The following is a 24,646-nucleotide window of genomic DNA, read 5'->3' as shown; positions in this document are numbered from 1 at the left end:
TATATAGTATAAAAAATGTTTTCCACTCCAACATACAAATGAAATTGAAAAAGATTGAAAGAAAAATTTGTCTGTTAAATCTTTTCAGATAATATCTGATAAGTTGGAGTTCTCTCTCTCTCTCTTTTTTCTTGGTACTGGGAATTGAACCAAGGCTCACTTGCTAGGTGAGGGCTGTACCACTGAGCCATGTCCCTGGCAAGTTTGAGTTCTTAAGGTGAAGTTTACATTTGGGGTAATTTGAAACAAATTGGAATTCAGGAAAATAAAACCAAGGTAATTGAGAGTGTCAACTCTTTAAAAAACTCCTTTCTAAGCAATTAAAAAGACCCATATTCCTGTGAATAAGATTCAAAACAGGTCTTTCTGGGGCAAGGAGTTAATATTTTTGTCTGTAGAGATCCTAACCATGTCCTGGGAACTCACATTTAGCATTAGATTACAAAAATATTTTTATGGTGGTCTATTTCCATTTTCTGGACCTAGTGTTGAAGAGAGAAATTTCATTGAGACTATTTTAAAATAGTTAAATTTTCTTACTTTGCTTTTGCCATTTTCCTTAATATTCAATCACATGACTATTGTGCAGGTTAGAGCAACAGCAGTCATATGGGGATCTAAAATTTGGTACTTGATCCAAATCTATAACATTTGTGATTTATGGTACTGTTGGAAGAAATGGTAGATGTTTTTTATTATCAGAGCCTTATGAGAGAACTGAGTTAAAAACAAGCATTAGTTGTCTCTTTTAACCTATTAGTAGGTATAAGAGAAATAAAGAAGAAAGTAACAAAGAAGTGTCATACCAATCTTGCACAAAAGTTAAGACATAGAGTATTTCCAGAAGCAAACATGAGAATTTAAAAGTGTATAGGTTCGAGCCAGCTTTAACTCTTTCTGAGATTGTATAAGGCCTACAAGAGGAGGTTTAGATATAGGTGTCATCCTGTAGCTGAAAAGAGTAATTTAATGTTCAGTGTTTCATGGGCTGAGTGTTTCTGTCCTGTGCCCATAAGCTTTGTGAATTATTCTTTCTATGACAAAGGTAAACTTCATTTTGGCGAGAGCCTGCATTAAAACAAATCCTAAATCAATGTCATCATTTTATAACAAGGCCAGTCATTGCCCTGACCACCAGGCCCAGCTTTAATTCCAATAGTTGGGAAAACCTATTAGTTGCTACCTTACTGTCCTAAATATTTCCTGCCTCCCCTAGAGGACGCGGGCTCTAAATTTTAACAAGCCTCAGAACAAAGCTCAGCACAGAGGCGGAGGCTCGGCACAGCTCTGGGAAGAAGCCCCCTGCTGCACGTGGGTCCCGTTTCACTGTACATAGTGGATTAAAGTGATGTCTGGAGCATCTTTCACTGTTACACAAAAACCTGTAGCCTGAGTATTATCCTTGTCCCCTGACCAGGGTTATAATAGGGTTTTGCCACAATTCCTCCAATTTTTATTTCTCTGCAACAAGACTGCATGCCTTGCTAGTGTGACCACCCTCGCTGGGTGGGAGGCTAACTTTGTTTCTGATTGTCTTATTTCAACCTATGGTGAAGTTATATTGCGCTGCTGGGCTTTTTTCCTTTTCTCTTTTTCATTTGGCTAGGGCTGCCTCTGTTCGGCAGAACATACTTGTCACTTCTTCTGTCACCGCTAGTTAAAAGTAATTGTTATTGCAAGCCCCCTGTATGCCAGTATCATTTTCTTTCATGGTGAAACCCACTAAGCATTCAGTAGCAGAAAGTAGGGAGCTTATAGAAGCAAATTCTTTTTATCTAGACCAACAGCACCTGCGGCAACGCATTAACTAGCAGGAGTTGTTAATTACGTTTCTAACTTGTTGATCTTCATGGCTTCTGATTTTTTAAAGCAAGGAAATTAATCACTGTGTGTGTCTCCTCCAGTAGAAAATGACAGGAGCGTGTCTTCTAAGTTCTGTTCCAGTCTCTAATAATCAAATACTTGCATTTTCTGTAACATTTCTTTTCCCCCTTTGTGGATAAAACCATTTCTTAAGTTCAAAGATCCCTTCTATTCACAGCAGGGTAGACATTTGCCCATAAAACAAAGGCTTCAGAAACAAATCCTGTAGCCCTGAGTCTGAGTGAGATTGCACTAAAAGGTATTTCAGCAATTGACATTACTTTAAAAAAACAAAAGCACAAAGAAGACTAATTAAAAGTGCAGTAATACTCAACATTTATTGAATATTTACGGTGGTCCCAGCAGTATATTAAACACTCTGCTTCTATTTTCTCATTTTATCTCCATAGCAAACCTGCGTGGTACAAACTATACCTTTATTTTACAGTTGGAGAAACTGAGGTTCAAAAGGATTATTAACTTGCCCATGATCACATAGCATCTCAAGCACCAAAAAGGGAAAAGGATTTGAGATAGGGGGGTCAGAAGAGTAAGTCATCAGATCCATCCTAAAATTGTGAAGCAGGAATAGGAAGAAGGGGAAAGGAAACTGAGGCTTTCTTTTTTGAAACTTACATCTGACTCTTAAAATACTTCCTATCATGATTAGAAGGCACAATGGTGACCACTTTATTCTTACCTATATAGTCGTCAAGGTAGCTGAACAACCTAAGTCACCCAGCCTTTGCTCTTAAGAAGAGTCATTCTGACGAGGGTCTGCTTGCAGAGTGCTTCAACAGGAAATAGTGTGTGGGACATGAGACTGCCCTCAAGTGCTTTACCAGTGGGTTAGTGGTTGTGCATGCTGGGAGCACATCAGAATCTTCTGGGAGCTTAAGAAGCCTAGCACCTGAGCCCCACAGACCAGCCACAGAATGGATGGGTCCTTCCCCAGCAGCCAAAGCCTAGAACCTGTGTGAGAGATCATCAGTGATCCACTCTTGTGCTTTTCTTTTAGTTCCATCCCTTTTAGGGTGTTTCAGTTATTTGTTTTTAGGGAAATTTTGTTTTCTTTGTTTGGCAAGGCCTTTCCCCAAACCTCCTGGATAGTTCAGATTAGGTTACATTGAAACTATGAGTTTCTCAACTGTGTATTCTGAAGGCACCCAGTTTATTGCAAATGCCTTGTATATTCCTACTGTGACAATGGATAGCCCAGATGAAGTTTCTCTCTGGCTAGAATTCCTCAGTCAGCTAGTCAGACACTCTCAGCCTTGCTCTTTCTCTTTTTCTCCCAAGAACATACACCCTCACAGTGCAGATCCCAGCTCAGCAAATTTTAGTTTGAGTTTCAGCCATGAGACTTTTGAAAAGAGTTTACACCTCTCCCTAGCTATGGAAAGAATTGAAGCACTTGTCTGGATAATTCAAACAGATATCCCTACCCAGTCCCCACCCCACTGTATCTAGAGTGCCCAAACCAAAATAGATCAAAGTAGATTCTTATTTATTATCAGTAACAGTAGCTTTCAAAACTTGACTTTTCTATTTCTCTCCTATGAAGGCTGGCTCAGGAGGCTGTGTATTAAGAAAAGTAACACAGAAGCAGGAAGTTGGCCCAGGGAGATGGATGTAGTAAAACTGGCCCTAGAGCCAAGCAAGGCTTTTTCAGTTTCATGGGGCACCCAGAGTTGTATCGCCAGGTTTCCAGAGGACACATCCAAATTAGACTCTCCCGGTTCTTGCCTGAGGAACATGTTAGTTTCCCATGGTAGGTAAGAGGGAGGCACCTTTGCTATATAGAAAATGTACCAGTCCTTTGTTTCTTCCAGTCTGTTTCAAGTGAAATTGATTCCTTCTATCACCTTTGGTTGAGACACCCTTCTTGTAGGGATGCTCCCTCCCCAAATCTCATTTTTAAAACTGATTCTGTATTGCCTCCCCCGTACCCCACCCCATCTCATTACATCTCTGAAGTGAAGTGACATTGATGGGATACCTTTGGAACTGGGACATTATGCAAAACAGAGAAAAGAATGTCTCTTCTGTGTTTTGTTATTACTATTAGTTTATCCAGTTACCCAGATTACTTCTGTGCCATGTAGGCTATTCTCCTGGACAGTTGCCCTCATGGAAGACTATTTTTATATGATAAACAAAATGTGTGAATTCATTTCTGCTCCCTACTTGCTGACCAAGTTAGTTATTTCATCTTTATGGTCCTTAGCATCTTCATTTCAAAAATAGGAATCATAATAACTTCTTTGGATTCGCAGTCTTCAAACTTTCTGATCTCAGGGTCTCTATGCTTTTTTAAATTTAAATTTAATTTTTTTAAATTTTTTGATATTTGCTGATGGAGAGCATGCCTTTATTTTATTTATTTTTATGTTGTGTTAAGAATTGAACCCAGTGCCTCACATGTTAGGCAAGTGCTCTGCCACTGTTCTACAGCCCCAGCCCACTTGTACGCTTTTAAAAATTGAGAATCCCAAAGAGCTTTTGTTAATATGGGTTAAATATCAATATTCATCATATTTAAAATCAAAACAAAGATTATTGTATTCATTTTAAAATGAATTACTGTTACCATGGGTTCTTTTTTTTTGAGTTATAGTTGGACACAGTACCTTTATTTATTTATTTTTATGTGATGCTGAGGATTGAACCCAGCACCTCGCACATCAGGCGAGCACTCTACCGCTGAGCCACAACCCCAGCACCCCCATAGGTTCTTTTATGAAAAATATTTTCCAAAATAAAATAATTAGTGAGAAGAGTAGTGTTGTTTTACATTTCTGCACATCTCTGTAATGTCTGGGTTTATAGAAGGCAATTGGATTTTCAGATATCTTTCTGAATTCAGTCTGATATTGTTTTGATTGAAGTATGTGGTAAAAATAAAGTTTTCCATAGATATGTACAGGAACAGGAGGACTATTTCAATAACCTTTTTGGTTTAATATGGATATTCTTTGATTCAGCATTAAAACTCATTTAGTCATATTTTGAAGGTTAGTTGTAATGTGCCATCTGAAGTCATGTCAGTGAACTTTGTATATTCTATTATATTAAAATCTATTGATTTACCTTGCACTTTGAATGATCCTTTTAGCCACTTCATAATTGAGCATAGGAGGAATAGACGAACTCTAGATAGGGCAGAGGGGTGGGAGAGGAAGGGAGGGAGCAGGGGAAATAAAACCAAAAAAAGTCATAATTGACTATTTGGACAATAGGAGTTCAAGTGATACAGATCTTCCAAAAGTTGAATCAGTTTATCAAACCATATTAAAGAATCATAGCAGTTAATTATTTGTTTATTGATACCACAGATTGAACCCAGGAGAGCTTAACCACTGAATTACATCCCCATCCCTTTTTTATATTTTCTTTACAGACAGGGTCTCACTGAGTTGCTTAGAGTCTCACTGAGTTGTTGAGGCTGGCTTTGAATTCACTATCCTCCTGCTTCAGCTTCCTGAGTTCTTGGAATTACCAGGCATGCACCACTACACCTGGTCCATAGTTAATATTCGTAGTTAATATTAACACCAGTTTCACCTGGAGAGTGTTAAGTGCTAAGAAATTGTCAAGCTTGGAGTGGCAGATAACATGGTTTCCAAAATTCTAATTTTTGCTTTAAAGTTCACAATTACTATTGGCAGCAAATAGTGTTTTCCTGAAAATGATGGGCTCACTTCATTCTTTTCATTAACGTATCTGCCAGATGCTTAAGTCTGGGGGCAGGAGAAGTATTCCAGGAAAACAGTGGCTAGTCCAGTTTACAGTGCCAGCAGTTACACTCGTGCTTTCGGCATAGGGGAAGTCCTTCCTGCATTCTTCCCTTCCTGTTTGTCGTGGAATATCAAAAAGAGACTCAAGTGGAGATTTAATAAAAGTAATATTCAGCTAGGCATGGTGGTGCACATCTGTAATCCCAGGGGTGTGGGAGGCTGAGTCAGGGGATCGAGAGTTCAAATCCAGTCTCAGCAAAAGCAAGGTGCTAAGCAACTCAGTGAGACCCTGTCTCCAAATAAAATACAAAATACAGCTGGGGATGTATACAGTGGTCGAATGCCCCTGAGTTCAATCCTTAGTACCTAAATAAATAAATAAAAGTAATATTTATTACTGCTATCAGGGACATTCTTCAGTGAAACTGTCTTTGTGTCACCGCTTTCACTTGTGCTAAGGGTACCCAAATTTTATTCTCCAGGCCTCTGAACACCTTAAAACTTCTGTAATGCAAAATGTCAAGGTCGTGGGGGAAAGGAGAATGTAATGTCATGGTGGTATTTTGACTTCACCAATTCCCTGAAAGGGTCTCTGAGACCCCAGCAGTCTGCAGGCCCCAAGCTGAGATCCACAGTGAGAACACAACTCTCACATCTACAGTGAGAACACATATGTAGCTGATTGCCAGCACTGAAGAGATAGCCTTTTCCTCCTGCTCTTTCTTGTTTGTGGTTTGTGGACTTGGTAGGTAGCTGGTCCACTGAGGCCAGCCTTTGGAAGATGGGTTATTTTGATGAAATCCCACTAGAGTTCTTTCCTGGCTCCATGGAGCCCCATTGCTTTTTCTCTCCCTGGGATGTTATGTTGAGGCTGAAAACAAACTTTGGTTTCCGATTGACTTACTACTGGCTTCTGTGCAAGAAGAACTGTATAATTCTTGCTTTTATTGTATGTTGCAGAGCTAGTAAATATATTTTAAAATGTGATAATTTCCTAATTCTTTTACAGCACTTTGGTTTCAGAGGCTATTTGGTTGTCTATAGCAGGGCTTTATGTGGCTCATGAGTCCATGAAATTTTACAAAATTTTCTGGGTTTTTTTTTGGGGGGGGGGGTGAAGGAGAAGGTGAGTTGTTGGAGGGATTTAATAGCTTCAACCAAATTCTCAAAAGTTTTCTGACCTGTCTTCCTACAAAAATAAAAACAAAATTTATAAAAGACTTCTTCTGATTGACATTTTTTGGGGGCGTCATTTCCCCATCTATTGTCTATTTCCTGACTTAACTCTTTTTGGAAAGAATTTTGAAAGCTTCCTGGCCTGGCTCATCTTTTCTTTTCAGCCCCTTGGCACCTCTTCCTAGTCCACAGCACCTGGCACGTTCTCATGCTGAAGTGTCATGCTGAAGTGTCGCTTCCCAGTTGTTTCTGAGAGTACCTTCTCATCTTTTTTGCCTTGCAAGCAGGCAGCTACCATGCATCTCATTTCCTTTATATTAAAAGATACAAGAGTCAGAGTTTGAATCCCTTCAGTGTACCCTTGAGTATTTTAGGGCCAGAGAATGCACTCACCTAAATTAGTGGGCTCCTTTTTGAACTATTGAGATGTATAAACTTGGAATATTTATTTATGCCTCATCCCTAAGATGTGTTTTTCTCCCACACATTCTTCAGTCTGCTTCTTGGAATCCAAGTGCTGTCATGGAAGCTGCAAGGCAGTCTGTTTAGTTCCAACAGTAGCAATTTTGGATCACTTTCTCAATTCGTGGGAGGAGTGTGGTGACTACCGCTGGCTGACAAGAAGCAGCGGAGGACTTGCAGCGTGGAATGTGTACATCTGTATTATAAAATGTCAGTCCCCCGCATGCACCCTCTCCTGGTGTCAGCTCTGCTGGGCTGCAGAGGAGGTACAGGGTTGTAGCACCCCTTGCAGCAGCAAGAATAGCCCTGATGGTGTCAGCCTCTCTGCAGTGAGAATTAGCAGGTTTTTCAGATGAAGCTCTGACTTATGTGGCTATTCCCCCCTTTACAAAGAAGTTGTTTTTTTTGTTTTGTTTTTTTTGTTTTTTTAGCATGTGGTTTAATTTAGTGCTGTCACAGTTTTTGAAAGAACTTTGGCTTATCTCATGCAACACACATACTACTGTCTAACATTTGGGAAGCCACACCACTCTTGTCCTTTAGGGGAAAGCAGGAAAATACTATAGCAAGAAAGAGGCTGAATTGACCTAGTTATGAAGAGGAAGCAGAATCATTAAGTTGAACACCGGTAAGGTGGGTGTGTAAACCAAACAGATCCAGTCATATTGTATTCAAGAATGTATCTCCTGCTTGCTAAGTTGTGTTATTTTTAAACTTAGCTTTCCTGACAGCTGGTGGATCACAGGGCACACTGAATTCTACTTCTATATTGTCCACTCTCTCAAGATAGAGTGTTGTTCCTCACATGATGTTTAGTGTAGATGCACCACAACACTCCATGAGGTCAAGTCTGCAATAGATTTGTTTATTTCTGTGCCTCCTCAGTAGATGAGGCAATTAGAACATAAGATAATTTGACTTTCCCCTAAAGCTGAGTAACAGAATAGGTGGTGTTGTGTCCCTGGGTTCCAGGTCAGGGTTGCTGAGTCAGAGCATGGTTCTTCATCTCTTTGGATGGTGCCCTTCATGCTGACAGGGCTCGGTGATGTGCATGTATTCTTTGACCAACTGCCTCCTGAAGGGGGGCTGAATCTGGTCACAGTCTCCTTTGGGAAAATGCCATTTACCAGGGGAGAGTCAGGTAAGGTGAATCTTGGCTCTGCATTGTGACCAGATGGCCCTGTTATTGCATGATCAAATGTGCTGCTTCTTGTCTCTGTGTCTCTTGCCACTACAGTACCCTTTCTGTTTTTAAGGAAAGAAGGATTGTCGAAATGTGGAAGATGCAAGCAGGCATTTTACTGCAATGTGGAGTGTCAGGTAGGTGCTGGGCCAGCTGGCAAGGAGGGCCTTCTTTCCTCTGAAGATCAGGTCCCCAGTGTGTCCTCTTCATTGTCATGGCATTATGCAGCAGCCAGAGGACACATTGTGTGTGTGCTGCCCCTGGACTAACAGGCAGCCAGTGACAAGCATGCAAGACTAAAAATGAGGTGCAGGAAAAATGGGAAGGACACAAGGAAAAAACCGTATTAGGTATAAATAAGTATGAAACCAAGGTCTATGTTTTGCCCCCAAGGATGCCAGCAACTGGTGGAAAATACAGAGATGACAAATGGAAAATGTTAAAATGCTGTCTTTAAAAGTTACATTTGGGGCTGGGGTTGTGGTTCAGTGGTAAGGCGCTTGCCTAGAATGTGTGAAGCACTGGGTTCAATTCTCAGCACTGCATATAAATAAAATAAAGATCCATCAACAACTAATAAAAATATTTCTTTTAAAGTTACATTTTGTTGCCATGGGTCTATAATTTTAGAAATCCCTATAGCAAGTTGGGCATGGTGGTGCATGTCTATAATCCCAGCCACCTTGGAGGCTGAGGCAGCAGTCACAAGTTTGAGGCCAATCTGAGCTATTTAGGGAGACCCTGTATCAAAAAAGAAAAAGGGCTGGGGATACAGCACCCTTGGGTTCAATCATCAATACCAAAAGGAAAGCCAACAAATCTGAATCAGAACTCCCCACAGCAGCCTCCCTTACCCTCAACTATTGTAGGCCAGGCACAGCCTTTGATTAGGCAAAGACTGACATGCACTTGTACCAAGCCAGTGGCTGGGAAGCAGCCAGGGGGCCTTGAGTTCTGGAAGCTGGGTCAGACACATAAGCCCCCTGTGACAGATTGGGAAGGTACATGAGGATATTGGAGGAAGCCTTGGCAGGCTTTTTGAAGGGCTAAGAAGTTTTGGGGGACTTGGAAAAATGGGAAGGACACAAGGAAAGAATTACTTTAAAACCTTTTAATTACTTCAGAACCTTTTTTTAGTCTTACATATGCTAGTATGCATTGGGGATTTCTTATCTGATCCTCCTGAACTTTTTAAAAAAGGGAACCTTTTACTCCACCTTGGAAAAGGCCAGTGCTATTGAAGAGTGGCTCTAAGTAACAGGGAAGATTTCTGCTATCTATACCTCTTTTTTGTTCTTCCAGTACCCAGAGTTATCCACTGTATACCTCCCCAGTCCCTCCTTCTCCTCTACCCTGATTACCCACTAGTTTAATTTTTTCTTTTCACCTCCCTATTCTTTTTGGCCTCTGAAAGGCCTCAGAGAACATTACTTAGCAGAGGGAGAGATTGCTAAGCCCTGGTGGCTCATCTAACAGCAGAGCTCCAATGACAGTGGCCCCTTGCCAGAGTGAAGCACATACAGGCTTGGGAAATGCAAAGTCCCTTGGCTTTAAAGACTGGGGCAGAGTCCCTTTGCCTGTGTCAGCCACAACAGGCCTCCTGAAACAGCCATCCTGTATGACAGTGAAGATAGAAATGAGGCTCATAGTTAAGTTTCGGGAAGTTCCTTCTAGTGAAGAGAAGAAATCATACTTTGCTCTACTGGCTGTGGATAGGATGCTTTATGCTGGCACTGCCTCGGTATTGTAGAGACCAGCAGGCCCTGGAAAATTCATCGTGTGACTGTTTTTACATATAAATGGTGCCCATCTTGTTGACCTGTAGGAATCAAGTGATGTGACAGATATGAGGATTCCATATAAATTGTGATACTCTGAACAGATGTAAGGGGTTATTATAAATAATGATATAAAGTTGAATTTGTATAATTCAGTCTGGACTGAGGGTTAGCTTTATGCAAAGGATAAACAGCATACTTTTTTATTTAAGGGGGGGGCTTATTTTTTTAACCTGTGAGAATGGCTGCCTCTAAGAACTTGAAGGTACTAACTATGTACATTAGGTGCATAATGATTATTATAAAATGAGGCTTCACTTCTCTGAGTAACTGAGAACAGAGCATTAACACAGAACCACAGAATGTGTGACATGTAGCCATAGCTGTGGGTCTCCCGGGCATGCTCTTAAGCTGTATTCTGTTAGGCCTCTCTAGGTGGCAGTATTTTGATGAAATGTCATATTCCAAGTTGGGATTTCAAAGTGCCCCTCATGATCCTCTAGGACTTAATCTACCAGATTTGCAGGCTCAGAAGCCTCATCTGTGGGCTTGCAATGGGGGTCCATCCCTTGGGGGAGGCTCAGTAACCAAACACTCCAACCTATATGTGCCAGAATGCTGTTATAGTGAGCCCTTGACAGTTGGTGCATTCTCCCTGGAGTTAAACAAGACCTGCAGTGGTCTTAAACAAGAATTGCAGTGGTCACATCATAATGAGACAAGTACTCAAGTAGCTGGGAACCCAAGGATGGACAGGAGAGTTTCAGGATTTTAATGTTCAAAGGCAGCAGGCTGAGATAGTATCCTTAGTTTCTGGGCAAAAACACCTTGAACCCTAGACAGTGCTTTTGCAATTCTGTTTTTCTGTGCTTCGGTTTAGTGTCTAGTGACCAGAGTACCCTCTTGAGTGGCAAGCAGTGACATAGCTCTTACACTCATTTCCAGAAGTGGAAGCCTGGATTTGACTTGTTTCATTTTTATTTCATCTATCACCCACTGCTGAAGGAAGAGGCTAATGGCCATTAGGGTTTTCAGTCTTTAGCACTGAAGAGTTAAGTAAGCCCGGGGCAGTGAATTATAATGAAGTAGAATGCGCATAAAGACTGAGTAAGAGGAAGTGCCTAGAAATGGAGGGAGGTGCCAGGGCTTCATTCAGGAAGTCATTAGGAATCCGGGGCATTTGCATTGATGGAAATATATTCAGGGTTCAACTTAAGGGAAATTTGGATGGGATCAAAGTGGAGGCGCTGCTGAAGGATAAAAAGCATGGCCCTAGACCAGAGCAGCTGTGAGGGTCATGTGAGGGGTTCTCTGCTTGAGAGAGCACAGCACTGCTGCTGCACAAGGGGCCTTCTTCCAAGGCAACCCTGCCCCTTGGAGTCTGCAGGCAGCCGGTACCACATAGCAGATGTGGGGCTAATGGAGGTCACGCTGTTCAACCCAACATTATATGAGAACACTCCCGAGGGTGGTTGGATGACCCATCCAAGGTCAACAGGACCTCACACACCACTAGGGGATGGCTCTCCCCACTTCACGGGCATGTGCATGGAGTACTAGGGTACTGGGGACCACTTGGAGAGCAGGCCCTGTCAGAGGACACATCAAAGAAAGAGAAGTGGGTGTGAAAGGGAATAGCCTGTCCATTGCTGCTGTCTCGGTGAACCTTTCCAAGAATGCCAAGCCACCATCGGTTTCCTTTTCCTCAGAACAAAGCATCTTTAGGGACCCCTGTACTGGGTACGTTCTCCCGGGCCTCCTTTCTGTCCACAGCACTTAGGACTTTGGATTATTTGCTGTACTTGGGTCTGCCTCGTTGGATGGTGGTTTACTTCCCTCTGAGCCACTTGACCCCATCCAGTGGTGCCAGAGGGAAGGTTCAGTGGGTGATGCGTAGAAACGTAACAGGAGGAAATATAGAAGACACAGAAATTGCTTTTTAGGTAGGCTGTTATTTTACAACCTGTGTGTTTTAATGAACTATATTTATATTTTTATAAATATATCTGGAAAGCTACGTTATACTGTTCACTCAGACTTGTTCATTGAGTTGTACCATGACACATTCAAGAAAATGGTTTTAGGAAATTTTTATATAAGGTAATCATTGTGCAATAGAGCAATCTGGAAAATATTTCTTTCTTTCTTTTTTTTTTCTTCCCATTTTTGATACTAGTGATTGAATCCAGTGGCACTTTACCACTGAGCTATATTCCCAGTCCTTTTTATTTTTTATTTTGAGACAGAGTCTTGCTGAGTTGCTGAGGCTGGCCTCAAACTTATTATCCTCCTGTCTCAGTCTCCTGCATCACTGGGATTATAGGCATGAGCCACCATGCCTGTCTTCTGAAGAATATTTCTTTACCTTAATATAAAGGAACTTTCTTGTGTTTTGTTAATGGAAGTGATAGGGCTATGAGTGTGCTTTTGAAAGTAGAAGGGGCATGTCCTTATAGGGATAGGGTCAAAAAAAAGGGAAGAAAGATGTAGGAAATTTTGATTAGAAATTTATGGAAGTGTAGGAAATGTCTGATCCATGCTTGTTGGCCCCTGTTATCGTCATGTATTGTTAGCGAATGGGACAAAGTCCTGTTTTTGGTGCTGGTTGAGCTCTTAACACAGCCATAGGGTAGCATCCTAAACTTGGCCCATTCTTTTTTTCTAATGTATAACATCACCAGTAGGAAGAAATGTATGTGAATGACTGAGGAGGTCCCATCACTCTGGGAGTACAAAGCAAAGTTCAGGCCCGAGTGACGGCTCTGCAGCAGTGGTCATTTCCCTGCAAGATGGCCAGTTATCCACCTGACCCCTTTTCCCACTATTTCTCCTGAAGATAATGGTAGTGGAAAGCATAATTCCTGTGCCATTTTCTTGGTAGTCCACATTTTAAGAAATCACATATGCACATGTACAGGATGGATTGCTTTGAAAATTTCATTAGAACAATAAAAACACTGAATGTTAGAGTTTGAAAAGGGGTTTCACAATGACAATTGGGTTGCCTTATCCAGGAAGGCAGTGTCATTTGCTCAGCAGAAAAGTGGATCCTGCAGTACTCTTTCTTTTCTTCTAGTGCTGGAAATGCTTGTGTACCATGAAACAATTTTGTAACTCTTTATGCATATTAAAACATTTTTTGTCCATGCAGAGAAATGAAAGTTATGCATAGCACTCACCATCTTGGCTGCAAATGAGTTAGAAGTTTAGAAAGAACAATCATTACAAAAAAGTGTCTTGTCTCAATTTGGTTTTGTAAGTTTATTATATCACCAAATCTGTGCTCATTATAGAAAAATCAGAAAAGTACAATCTGAAAGAAGAATAGAACAAGTATCTTATTCCTTGAGAGAAAAACCACTAGTGACATATCCTTTGTTACATGTCTTTCTGGATCCTTTTTGTGCATGTATATTAGTTTTTTAAAAAATGGATCCTAGTTTATACACAGTTTTTCAAAGATTGTCATCAGGGCAGAAAAAATAGCTTGAATTTTGGAAAAAAATATAAAATTTTAGAAAAACTGAAAAAATGTTTTAAAAAAGAGTAGCAAAATCAATGTATACAACAAAACTGCCAATATTAAAAACAAACTGTTAAAGAATATAATTCATTTGTATTCATCTGGTTAGCCTTTTTTTTTTTTTTTTTTCCTGTTTTGCCTAATGTGGTTGCTTATGGTTTCTTATGAGCAAAATTAGGGCAGGTTGCTTCTGTCACATTTTCTAAGATATGTGGATTCTGTGATAAAAGAGCGTTTCAGAATACACTCAAAATAGGGACTGAGGGTGTGACGCAGTGGTTGAATACCTGCTAGCATGCATCAGGCCCTGGGCTTAGTCCCCAGCATTCAGGGATTCTTTCTTTCTTTCGAATTAGAGCTGAGTATTGCCCTTGTGACATATCTTATCATTCTTTCCTCAATCCATATTTCTCATCACCTTCAAAAAAGAAAGTGAGACATTATTATTATGGTAAATCTCCCTTGGTGAAACTTGTGTGATTTTGCATGTCCTGAAGTTTGTCCAGCTATCTGATTTAACTGCCATATGTGGGACTGCATCGAGTTATAGGTGCTCTTTTTTTACCTTGTGTTGTGACATGGTCATAAACTGCTTGAAGTCAAAAAAGACTTCCCAGGCCTGCCTCTAGGGTCAGTGGCAGACATGTTGAATGACTAAATGACCCAATAAATGAGCAGTTATCAGCCTTTGTTAAGAGTGTGCTGTGTGTCAGGGGGCCCTGTGCTTCTCCTGGATTAGTTGATGGGATCCTCAGAGGACCCCTTAGTGATTGCGTGAATGCCTGATTATCCCAATTCGAAAGGTCCTGCCTTTGTTGGTAGTCTTCAAGCTTTATATCTAATTATCACTGTTGGAAGGTGTAAAATCATAGACTTAGGATTCTGGACCTGTTAAGTAACTTGGGGATCATGTTATTTGCAGGCAAGGAGACAGGCGCAAAGGGATTAAGAGGTCTGCAGCGTCGCATACTGCAGAGTAGAAGAAGAATGCAGGTTTCCACATTCCAGGCCAGTGTCCCTCCTGCTTCCCAGGACTCTCCTTTCCTCCCAGAACCTTTGTGATGGTTAAATTCTTTCCCTTGAGGACATTTACTTCATAAACATCAATATTACTTATTATTTATGTAGACATTAATCTTAATTATTTATACATGATAAATTATATAAATGTTAATACTTCTTTCTCCCAGGAGTTCATCATTGTTTATAAACAACCAAAGCACAACCCAGAATTCAGAAAACCAATAGCTTAAAGTTTCATCAGAGACAGAAATCTTAAGTTAAACTTTCCTTAGAGTTCCTGGGGTCATAGTGGGCACTTGTTAATTATTCTCTGTCCCTGTTGGTGATCTTCATTTTGTTCAGGTGTCCAAATACCTCTTTTGTCCTTTCCTGTCTGCTTTGCTGCTGGGGAGGGAGCTGATTAGACTGTTGGGAGCTGGACCCACCTGTCCCCACTTCTTCACTTCATCACTGTGCGCTTGTTTTAGACTTTGGCTAAAAACAGATCCTCTGCTCCCTTGTGCATATCTTGTCATTTCTTTCTCTCCCTGCTCCCAGTTATATTTGGCATGGTGTTATTTAACTCTGCAGAACATCTTGGCACAGAACTTGGGCCATGGGGTTGTGCCAGGTACGGCACTACATCATTAGTGATATTGTGTCATCCCTTTTCAGGATTGGGGTAGAGGGAAGGAGACAGGGGACATCTTTATTCAACGACTCTGTTGAGTGCCTAATATATTAAATATAATATATTAGGTGGTAAGAAGCAGCAGAAAACAAGGAAAGGAAGTGATGGAGAAAGGGCTTTTTTGGACAGAGTGGTCAAAGCAGCTGTCTTGAGAAGGTGACCTGAGCAAGATGTGGAAGGGAGGAAGGAGAGAGCCACGTGGGGAGCTAGGAGAAGCCAGTGCTAGACAGGAAGTAGTGCAAGGTGAGGAGAGCGTGGCAGGAGGTGGTGGTGGAGTATCAGGTGCTCCTGTCCCCTGTGGCCCTGCAGTTCATCTCTAGTACTTTGCTTGTGTCTGAGATGAGAAGCCACTAGAAGGTTCTGTGCTGAGGACTGGTATGACCTGAGTTTGTTTTACAAGATCTCCTGGCTGCTCTCTTGAGCACAGTCTGTGAGGGCCAAGGGCAGAAATGGGCATCCAGATAGAAGGCAATGGCATGTCCCTGGTGAGAGATATCGGGGCTGCTCCCGGGTTGAGAGGCATGTGGCCAGAAGGGATCAGAGTCTAGATAGTTTCTAAGGGCAGAGACAGGATTGCCAGAGTTCAGTGTGGGGCGTGGTGAAAACATTGTGGCGGGGATGGCTTCAGGTTTTGATGCTGGCATCTGAAAGAAAGCACTTGCCATTTTCTGAGCCCAGGAAGGCTGAGAGAGCAGAACAGGACAGGTACTTAATTCCCTGTGCAAGAGAGTTCTGCAGGCTCCCATACAGAAACTCTGACATTTGCCTTCCCGAAAGAAATTTTCCCTTAGCCCTTTATCCCTGTAAGCCTTTACCCCATTTCTCCCACTTTCCACGTATCCTTCCATCCTCTCCTGAATCCACTCCCAGCAGCTCATCACTCTTCCAAAGCTGAGTTTGTGTGTGTATGTGTGTGTGAAGCCTCTGAAGATACAAACAATTCGATACCATCTGATGGCTTACCTACCCTGAACCTCTGTCTGCCATGCCCTCCATGATGCCTGATCAGTTTTCAGTCATCAGCAGCTCCCGTGCCATCATTTACTCCCTTGTCCTCCAAGTACATTTCTTCTTCTGGCCTTCAAAATGCCGTTGTGTGCTTCCTCTCCCTCCACCTTCCCCATCACAGTGGACAGCGTCTCCATCCTTCCAGGAGGGAGAGCTGACCCTTTACCACTCTATCTGGGCACAAAAGCTTCAAGATGTGACAGAAAGGAATATGGTTCTTTTTGAAAAAAATCAAGTAAATCTGAGAAATCGGCGTGCTCCATGGGAAGGGTCTGTGTAGTTTGGAATTATGAAGGTCTGCGAAACGGCATGAGATGCTCAGTATAAAAGCGCAAAGCAAGTCGTCTTATCCCAGCAACCTTGGCCAGGCCTGTGTCCAAGTTACAGTCATAGCTATCTTAAAAGATATTGTCAATCTTTGGCATTTGTGGCCATCCTCATGTTGTCCAGAAGGAAACATATTGCACTTGACCTTAGCAAGGGGCACTTACTGCATCCTCTCTTCTCACACTTGATTCTACTGCGTGTGCGTGTTTTAATAATGTTTTAAAAATCTTCCCAGAAAGAAGATTGGCCCATGCACAAGCTGGAGTGTTCTCCCATGGTTGTTTTTGGGGAAAACTGGAGTCCTTCAGAGACTGTGAGGCTAACAGCGAGGATTCTGGCCAAACAGGTGAGGAAATTAGGACACTGTTCAAGTGCATTTGTTTATTTTTCCTCAGAGGTCAGAAAATGAGACACTGACCGATGGTGATGATATCCTGTTGAACATCTGTGGATGCCGTTCATGTCCGTGTGGAAGTGTGGGAGGAACACTGCAGGCTCGAGCTTGGTTCACTGTCTGCCCTGGGCAGTTAGGGTGTTCCTTAACCCAGACCAGAAGTGTAGCCACGCCTATTAAATTCTGGGTTTTCTTTGAAACCAGTTTACATAGAAAAACCTGACTGCAAATAATTACTAGAGCTTCCTCAGGAACCAGACCAGTCTGAGAAACTTTGAGATTTTCCCTCTTTCCTTTCTGAGTGGAATGCACGGCTGTCCCCTTTTCCTTTCTGCTCTTTGCTGTCTCCTTATTTTCTTGCCTGCACATAGGCAGGGATGCAGAGCATGCCACCAGGATGATGGCACGTGCAGAGAAGAGAAAGAGTGGCAAAGTAGAAACTGAGGCAAGTTGGGGAAGGAAGAGGGGAAGGAAGAAGAAAGAGATGGCGTTCTCCAAAGATGATACGAGACTGTTTCCCCCCTGTTTGGTTGGTCTTTCCCACCTTTAGGATCACTGAACACATTATCTTCAGTGGCCCAAACTGAGAATGGGGAAGCACCATAGGACTGGCTCGTCCCTGTGGCCAATGCAGTAGGTGGTATGAAGTTCAGGAGGCATGAATCCGTGGAAGTCTTTTCTCTGTGTTGATGGAGAAGTTGGTAGCAAGGCCTCAGTGTTGTTAATCTTTGAAGGCCAAAAATTTTATCCACCTCTTTCTTCCATATACCTTCTAGCACCTATCCCCGCTTAAAATTTCTCTATATTTTTTAGTCTAAACCAAGTGTGAGTGCAGACATACATCTGTACCCAGGCTAGCATCCTGGGGTGTATAAACAGAACACTATGTTCACCTTGGGTCATGTTACCAAAAGGCCACATTGCTGATCAGAGTAACCAGAAACATTCAAGGGATGCCATGGACTGAGACCAGAAAATCAGAATTGTTTTCCCTGGAGGGGGCTAACTTTTGGGTCCTTAAGAACAATTGCCTTTAAATTTATGCAGAGTAGATGGTGGATAAAATGGGTTCAGGGAAATGTTCTGGCAGGCTGAGGTTCAGGGCAAATAAGCCATCAGATGGTATCGAATTGTGTGTATCTTCAGAGGCTTAGGAGACTGGTCTTCTGACTTACTGGTGTTATTTATAGTGTCATGTTAAGAATTCAGAAGAAGCTGGTCTGCTTTCCTGAATGAAAGGTTTCCCAGGCAAGATGACTTATTAGTCTTACAAAAGTGCATCCTGTGAATGGAAGATTTTGACTCCCAAAAAAGAACTATTGAAATGTTTTGACACCAGGAGGGGAGTCTGAATGCTATGATGAGTTTACACTAGTTTCATTCAACTTTTGTTATAATTACTACTACCACTAATAGTCTATTAAATGAAAAGTTACCTGTCCGTCTTTTCATCTCTATAGGCCTTGATGATTAAAAAACCAGGCCATTTGTATTCTAGTAGCTTGCAAAGGATTAGGGGAGACAGGCTACCAAACTACCAAGGGGAAGCTTAACATGTTAACTAGGGAGGTGAGAGCGCCCTGCTAGACCACCTGTATCCCCAAACTGAATAGCCAGATTACAAAGAGGAGGCCTGGGGCCAGCTCCAGAGCTCTGCGTTTGAACTCTTGTCAACATCAAGTTTATTCATGTTCTCAAAGCCTAGCGGGTTTACTATTGTTAGCTCCTCTTGGGGTGTCTAGAACAAAGACAGCAACACGTTTAAAGTGAATCTGGGCTCACAGATACAACCAAAAGTGTTCTTTTTGAAACACAGAATTCGAGATCATTTTAGCCTATGCTTAAAGAAAGTGTAAAATGGATGGGGGGTTTGATTTTGTTCCTTTTTAGAAGGAGAAATAATAAATAGGATGGTTTGCCTGTAGACTCAGCCCTTTTAAGTAAGGGCCCTAAAAAGTTGTTTTCTGGCCCTGTTCTTTCCCATAACAAGCATTTCTGAGCCTACTATGTGCGTAGTATCCTCAGGGTGTTGGAAACGCAGCAGACACTTCAGAAAGCTTTTTAAAAGAGCCCTTTGGATTTGGATGTTGGGCAAAGCACTCAGAGACCAAATGGTGGCTCCTTGGGTAGCTTTCTTTACTTCCTTGAAAACTATTGTTTTTCTTTATGTTGGTGTAAAAGTGAAAGCACTACTTTTTTACACTGGTTGTTAACATCTATGTCTGTGATTTCTTCCCCAATTACTAGAAAATCCACCCAGAGAGAACACCTTCAGAGAAACTGTTAGCTGTGAAGGAGTTTGAATCACGTAAGTCTTTCTGTGACCGGCTAGGCAGTTATTTTAGCCACGAATTTAATGTAGATTAGATGGGATTGAAGCAAGAAAGAGGCTAGCTTCATCTCTTAGTAGGGATAGTGATTTTTAAATTATTTATATATTTATATAATATTAATAGTGATATTTAAATTATTTTGACTTGTGTGCTATTTTGAAAAGTGCTTTTAACCTTTTTTCTCTGAGTTGACAGGTTTATTAGGAAATAATTAAAGGGAGATAAGAAGTCATCAGATGAATTATTTCATCCCAAGCCATGTCCTGCTGGCTCTCCCAGCATGCAAAGTATTTTTGGGTCTTTGCTGAATTGCAATCTGTAAACCAGTGTTCTTACTGAAAGGCATTAAATCAGGGCGATCCAGTTGCTTGTCCCTGCCCAGGTTCCAAGGCTACTTGGGGGTCCTTGACCACACTAGGTTGGTTATCAGTTTTTACCCCTTAGTCCTGACCCCACTGCTAATGGTCAGTTGAAATTTCACATCCTGAGTGACTTCCAATTGTTAGAGCAAGAGAAGGAAGAAATGACATGCTGTTCTTTCCTTAGGTTTTGTCATTAGATCGAATGATAGGGAAAAATGTTGACATTTTGGATTTTACCCTTTCTTTTTCATGGTGTTTAGAGTAAGGAAACTAGCAATAGTGTTTCCTCCAGGGTTAGTAATGGGCTTCTTACCCACAGATCTGGATAAGCTAGACAATGAGAAGAAGGATTTGATTCAGAGTGACATTGCTGCTCTCCATCAGTTCTACTCCAAGCACCTTGAGTTCCCTGACCACAGCAGCCTCGTAGTACTCTTTGCACAGGTAAGGATGCTGGGGTCAGGCAGTGCTTTGGCCCCTCCCTCTCTGAGCTCCTGGCCTGAGCACGAACTCAGCAAGGCTGAAGTGAAATAGAACGTTGGCATCCCTTGACAACAAGGCACTCGGCCCCTGGGTCCTACATTGTCACACCTCACTAGGTGACCTGAGCAGGCCAAGGTCCTCTCTGTGCTGACCCTCACTGAGTAGGGAGCAGAGGACATCCCCCTTGCCATTGCCTCACAAAGAGTTCATGAAAACAAAGGAGCTGCCAGTGCTCCAGTTTTCTAGCACATGTCCAGCTGTCTAATTCTGACACCGTTTTACTTTCCCGTTCTTCAATCTTCTATTTGATAGAAAATGTCCTTTTGTCTCCACTGGCGAAGGCTGTGCTGATAAAGCAGAGGTTTACAGATACCCCGAGAAGGGGGCCCTCTCGGATGCCTGGGCAGCCCCACTCGTCCAGTGCATGGAGTCTTTGCTGCAGGTTGCTTGAGGGTCTTGCTTAGAGAAGCACAGGTTTTCCAAGATCAGATATGAGAAACAAATCTAAAAGGCTTCCAGACAACAACACCTTGGAAGTGATTAAAGACTTGGACACTAGACCATTGGAAAGGCTAAAGCTTGAACAGTGTTGGAACAAGAGGAGAAAGGATGCCACCATCAGAATTTGGCAGGACGCAGTCTTCTCCTTGTTGCAAGGGCTGCCCTTCCTGGCCTGACTTGCTACACTGGGTTTCTCTTCCTCCATAACCTTGTAGTTTTCTCTACATGTTGGACATTTCGTTGAAGGGAACCTTCCCATAGAAGGAAAGCCTGGAATGCTATTCTTGGGTGCAAGTGGCTACATCTGTTGCCAGAACCTTCAGTCTCTAGGTGTATGAAGAACCCTGGGGGCACCAACACGTTTTTGTCTTAGAATGGAATGTACATCACCTGTGTTCCCTTTGACCTAGTAATTCCATTTTCAGGAATCTGTTCTAAGGAAGCAATCAGAGATATGGTCAGAGATTGACCTGCACGTTGTTGGTTATAGGGTTCTTTTAAAGTAAAAGGAAGAAAGGACTGGAGGGAAGGAAGGAAAAGGAGAAAGGGAAAGGGGCCAGCAGTCAGAGTGTGATTAAACAGATTGTGGTGTAGCCCCTGATTGAAGTAACATAGCCTTCAACACAACAAATAAATTGTGTTTGAAGACTGCCTGGAGATGTGGGAAATGCTGATGACACAGCATGACATATAAAAGCAGGATGGAACGTGTGTAATATGGAAACATCCCTGCGTGGAAGGACTGCATGAGGTCAGCTGGTTTCTTCTGAGGTGTGGGAAGTGTTTGCTTTTTTTTGAGGGGCTGGGGATTGAACCCAGGGTCTTGTGCATTCGAGGCAGGCATTCTAATGGGTGATTTTTCTGGATTTTCTACAATGAACATGTATAACTGAAAAAATATAAAGAAGAAAAAGGTTAAAAGGCACACTTCCTAGGATCTGACTTCCTTAACAAGACCCCTAAATCACAAGAATTAAAATCAAGAATCAATAAATCGGATTCAAATTAAAAAGCTTCTTCTTAGCAAAGGAAACAATCAATAACTTGAGGAGAGAGCCCACAGATTGGGAGAAAATCTTTACTACATGCACCTCCAATAAAGCATTAATCTCTGGGCTATCTAAAGAACTCAAAAAAATCAACACCAAAAAATCAAATAACCCAATCAATAAGTGGACTAAGGAACTGAACTGACACTTCACAGAAGAAGAAATACAATTGATCAACAAATATATGAAAAAGTGTTCAACATCTCTAGTAATTAGAGAAATGCAAATCAGAACTACTCTAAGATTTCATCTCACTTTGGTCAGAATTGCAATCATCAAGAATACATGCAACAATAAATGTTGGCAAAAATGCTGGTGGGACTGCAAATTGGTGCAACCACTATGGAAAGTAGTATTGAGATTCCTCAGAAAACTTGGAATGGAACCACCATTTGACCTAGCTATCCCACTCCTTGGTTTATACCCAAAGGACTTAAAATCAGCATACTACAGTAATGCAACCACATCAGTGTTTATAGCCGCTCAATTCACAATAGCTAAACTATGGAACCAACGTAGGTGTCCTTTAATAGATGAATGTATAAAGACATGTGGAATATATAGTCAATAGAATATTACTTAGCTTTAAGGAAGAATAAAATATGGCATTTGCCAGTAATTGGATGGAGTTGGAGAATTTTGTGCTAAGCGAAATAAGCCAATCCCAAAAAACCAAAGGCTGAATGTTTTCTCTAATATGTGGGTGCTAATTCACAATAAAGTTGGGGGGCACTAGAGAAGAATAGAGTTACCTTAAATTAGGTAGGGAGAAGTGAAGGGAAGGGAGGAGAAAGGATGTGGGGATAGGAAAAATAGTAGAATGAAACAGGCATTATTACTGTATGTGACTGCATGACCAATATGATTCTACAACATGTACACTCAGAAAAATGAGACATTATATCCCATCTGTGTATGATATATCAAAGTGCATAAATGTGTTATACTGTCATGTATAACTAATTAAAACAAATTAAAAAAAAAAAAACCTTACACATAGAAAGAAAGGTCTTTCATTACTTTTACCCACTTCTATGCCCTGAAGAACCACTGTTAAAATTCAGTGAATTATTTTAATAGACTTTATTTATGTAGATATATTTCACTCTGTAACTGTCATAATCAGAAAAAAGTTATTCCTTATAGGATAAATAATCAATTGAAGTTATGAGATAGAAGTAATTAAAAACCTTTCTGATTTTCACATTATCCTAATTTACACCATATTTTGGTAAGCATCCTAAGATGGAGGATTGGGGCAACAGTGGAAAGCTGAAGAATTGACATCTCTTAAATTTTTTGAGAAACTAGATTTGTGATTTTTTTTTTTTTTTAATGAGACATGCATGTCTGTATGAGAAAGCAGAGCATTGAAATAGATCATCTCTTAAGCTGGGAAAAAAGATAACTTTTCCCCTTAACACAATCATACATGTTGATGTGACTTGTCCGTATTGAAGTGATATTTTCATAACAAAGTAAAAGCACTTGCTCTCACAAGTACAGGTATATTTGTGGTGGAAATGAGTCAGTTTTTGGACTCGGAAACACAGAGCATTTATGTGCCTAAGAGAAAAATACACTCACACAAAACTGTAGTAATTCATTTCTTTTTAGACTTTATATTTATCAAATTACAGTATTCATTCTAAGATCGTATGGATACACACAAACATTCACACATCTTTTTTCATATGGAAATTTGAAAAGGTGCATTTAGTATCCCAAGCAAAAATGAGAAGTGCAGCTCCCTCCCCATGCCACCCTGGTCCTGTGCCTCAGCGAATGTCTGCTGTCTCAGCTTCTGAGCCCTTCCTCAGAGGAGACTGCTGGGGATTAAGTGGCAGCCCAGCAGCAGCTGGTAGCCAAAGGTGACTGCGCTCCTTCAACAGCATAGTTAGGTGTGTTTTAATCACTGGGAATGTATACATGGTTGGGAAGTGTATTTTTGGTGTGTAGCCTACATCTGTTCTAAATGCTAATTATGAAAATAGCTTTAGCAAGGCACTTACGCCTGATTTGACTTGATTTGACTTGAGGAAAAAAGGACTATGGCCCATATACCTTTCTCGATGTGCAAGTACACTTTTCTTCTCTAGGGATATCTCAGAAGGGAGGGAAAGCTGGCAGGAAAATTGCTATGCAGTTTGGCTTAAACACTATCACCACCTCCCCAAAAGGAACAGTAATGACTCTTAAGCTTCCAAGAGCCTCTGAAGAAACACCTGCACTCTTCCCCAGTACGGGGAGCAAGGGCAGGGAATAAAGTGAGTGATGGTCAGGATGGTTCAGCCTGAAGGAACCCAGAGTTGTAGGCTGGTCCATCTGGGCTCGCTGCAGAGGAGGGGATTAAAAAGCAGAGGAGCAAAAATCCCATCATCCAAGGTGGTCAGGGCCTATCTGTCTCTGGATTCATTTTGATAATTCTTGCTAAATTCTCTTACTGATTCTGCAAAAAGCTATTGTCATTATGGGTGCCGGACCTTGTCTAGTGTGAGACTGTGTAGGTCATTTTAGTACCTAGCCAATAAAGTGCTGGACACATGGTTCATACTCTAATGGATTAATTTTGTTGAATGAATTAAAATCCTAACTTACTTCTACTTAGTGTTGGTTGATAGTCATTGGTAATGGTCATTGAGTAATGTCCCATGACAGACTTGGTCAGGACACTTGGAATTGGCACACAAAAATATAGTATGCTAAGTAATCTACTTAGAAGGGCCCAACCCCTGGGGATTACAAACAAAGGCTATTATTTTACAACCTGTAGT

General features: G+C 41.4%; 1 protein-coding gene across 1 annotated transcript in view; it reads left to right on the top strand.

The window, feature by feature from the left end:
* The window catches only part of Smyd2 (SET and MYND domain containing 2), a 47,599-nt gene that overhangs the window by 10,776 nt on the left and 12,177 nt on the right, over positions 1–24,646 (top strand). The window contains exons 2-5 of the mRNA XM_027934705.2: positions 8,495–8,558; positions 16,986–17,096; positions 19,392–19,452; positions 20,159–20,283. Of these exons, the coding sequence (XP_027790506.1) occupies positions 8,495–8,558; positions 16,986–17,096; positions 19,392–19,452; positions 20,159–20,283 (361 nt within the window). The remainder of the gene's footprint in view (positions 1–8,494; positions 8,559–16,985; positions 17,097–19,391; positions 19,453–20,158; positions 20,284–24,646) is intronic.

This window comes from Marmota flaviventris, chromosome 12, assembly GCF_047511675.1.
Source record: "Marmota flaviventris isolate mMarFla1 chromosome 12, mMarFla1.hap1, whole genome shotgun sequence".
NCBI lineage: Eukaryota > Metazoa > Chordata > Mammalia > Rodentia > Sciuridae > Marmota > Marmota flaviventris.
Note: the sequence above shows the minus strand (reverse complement) of the source record. Positions and strands in the feature narration are given on the sequence as shown.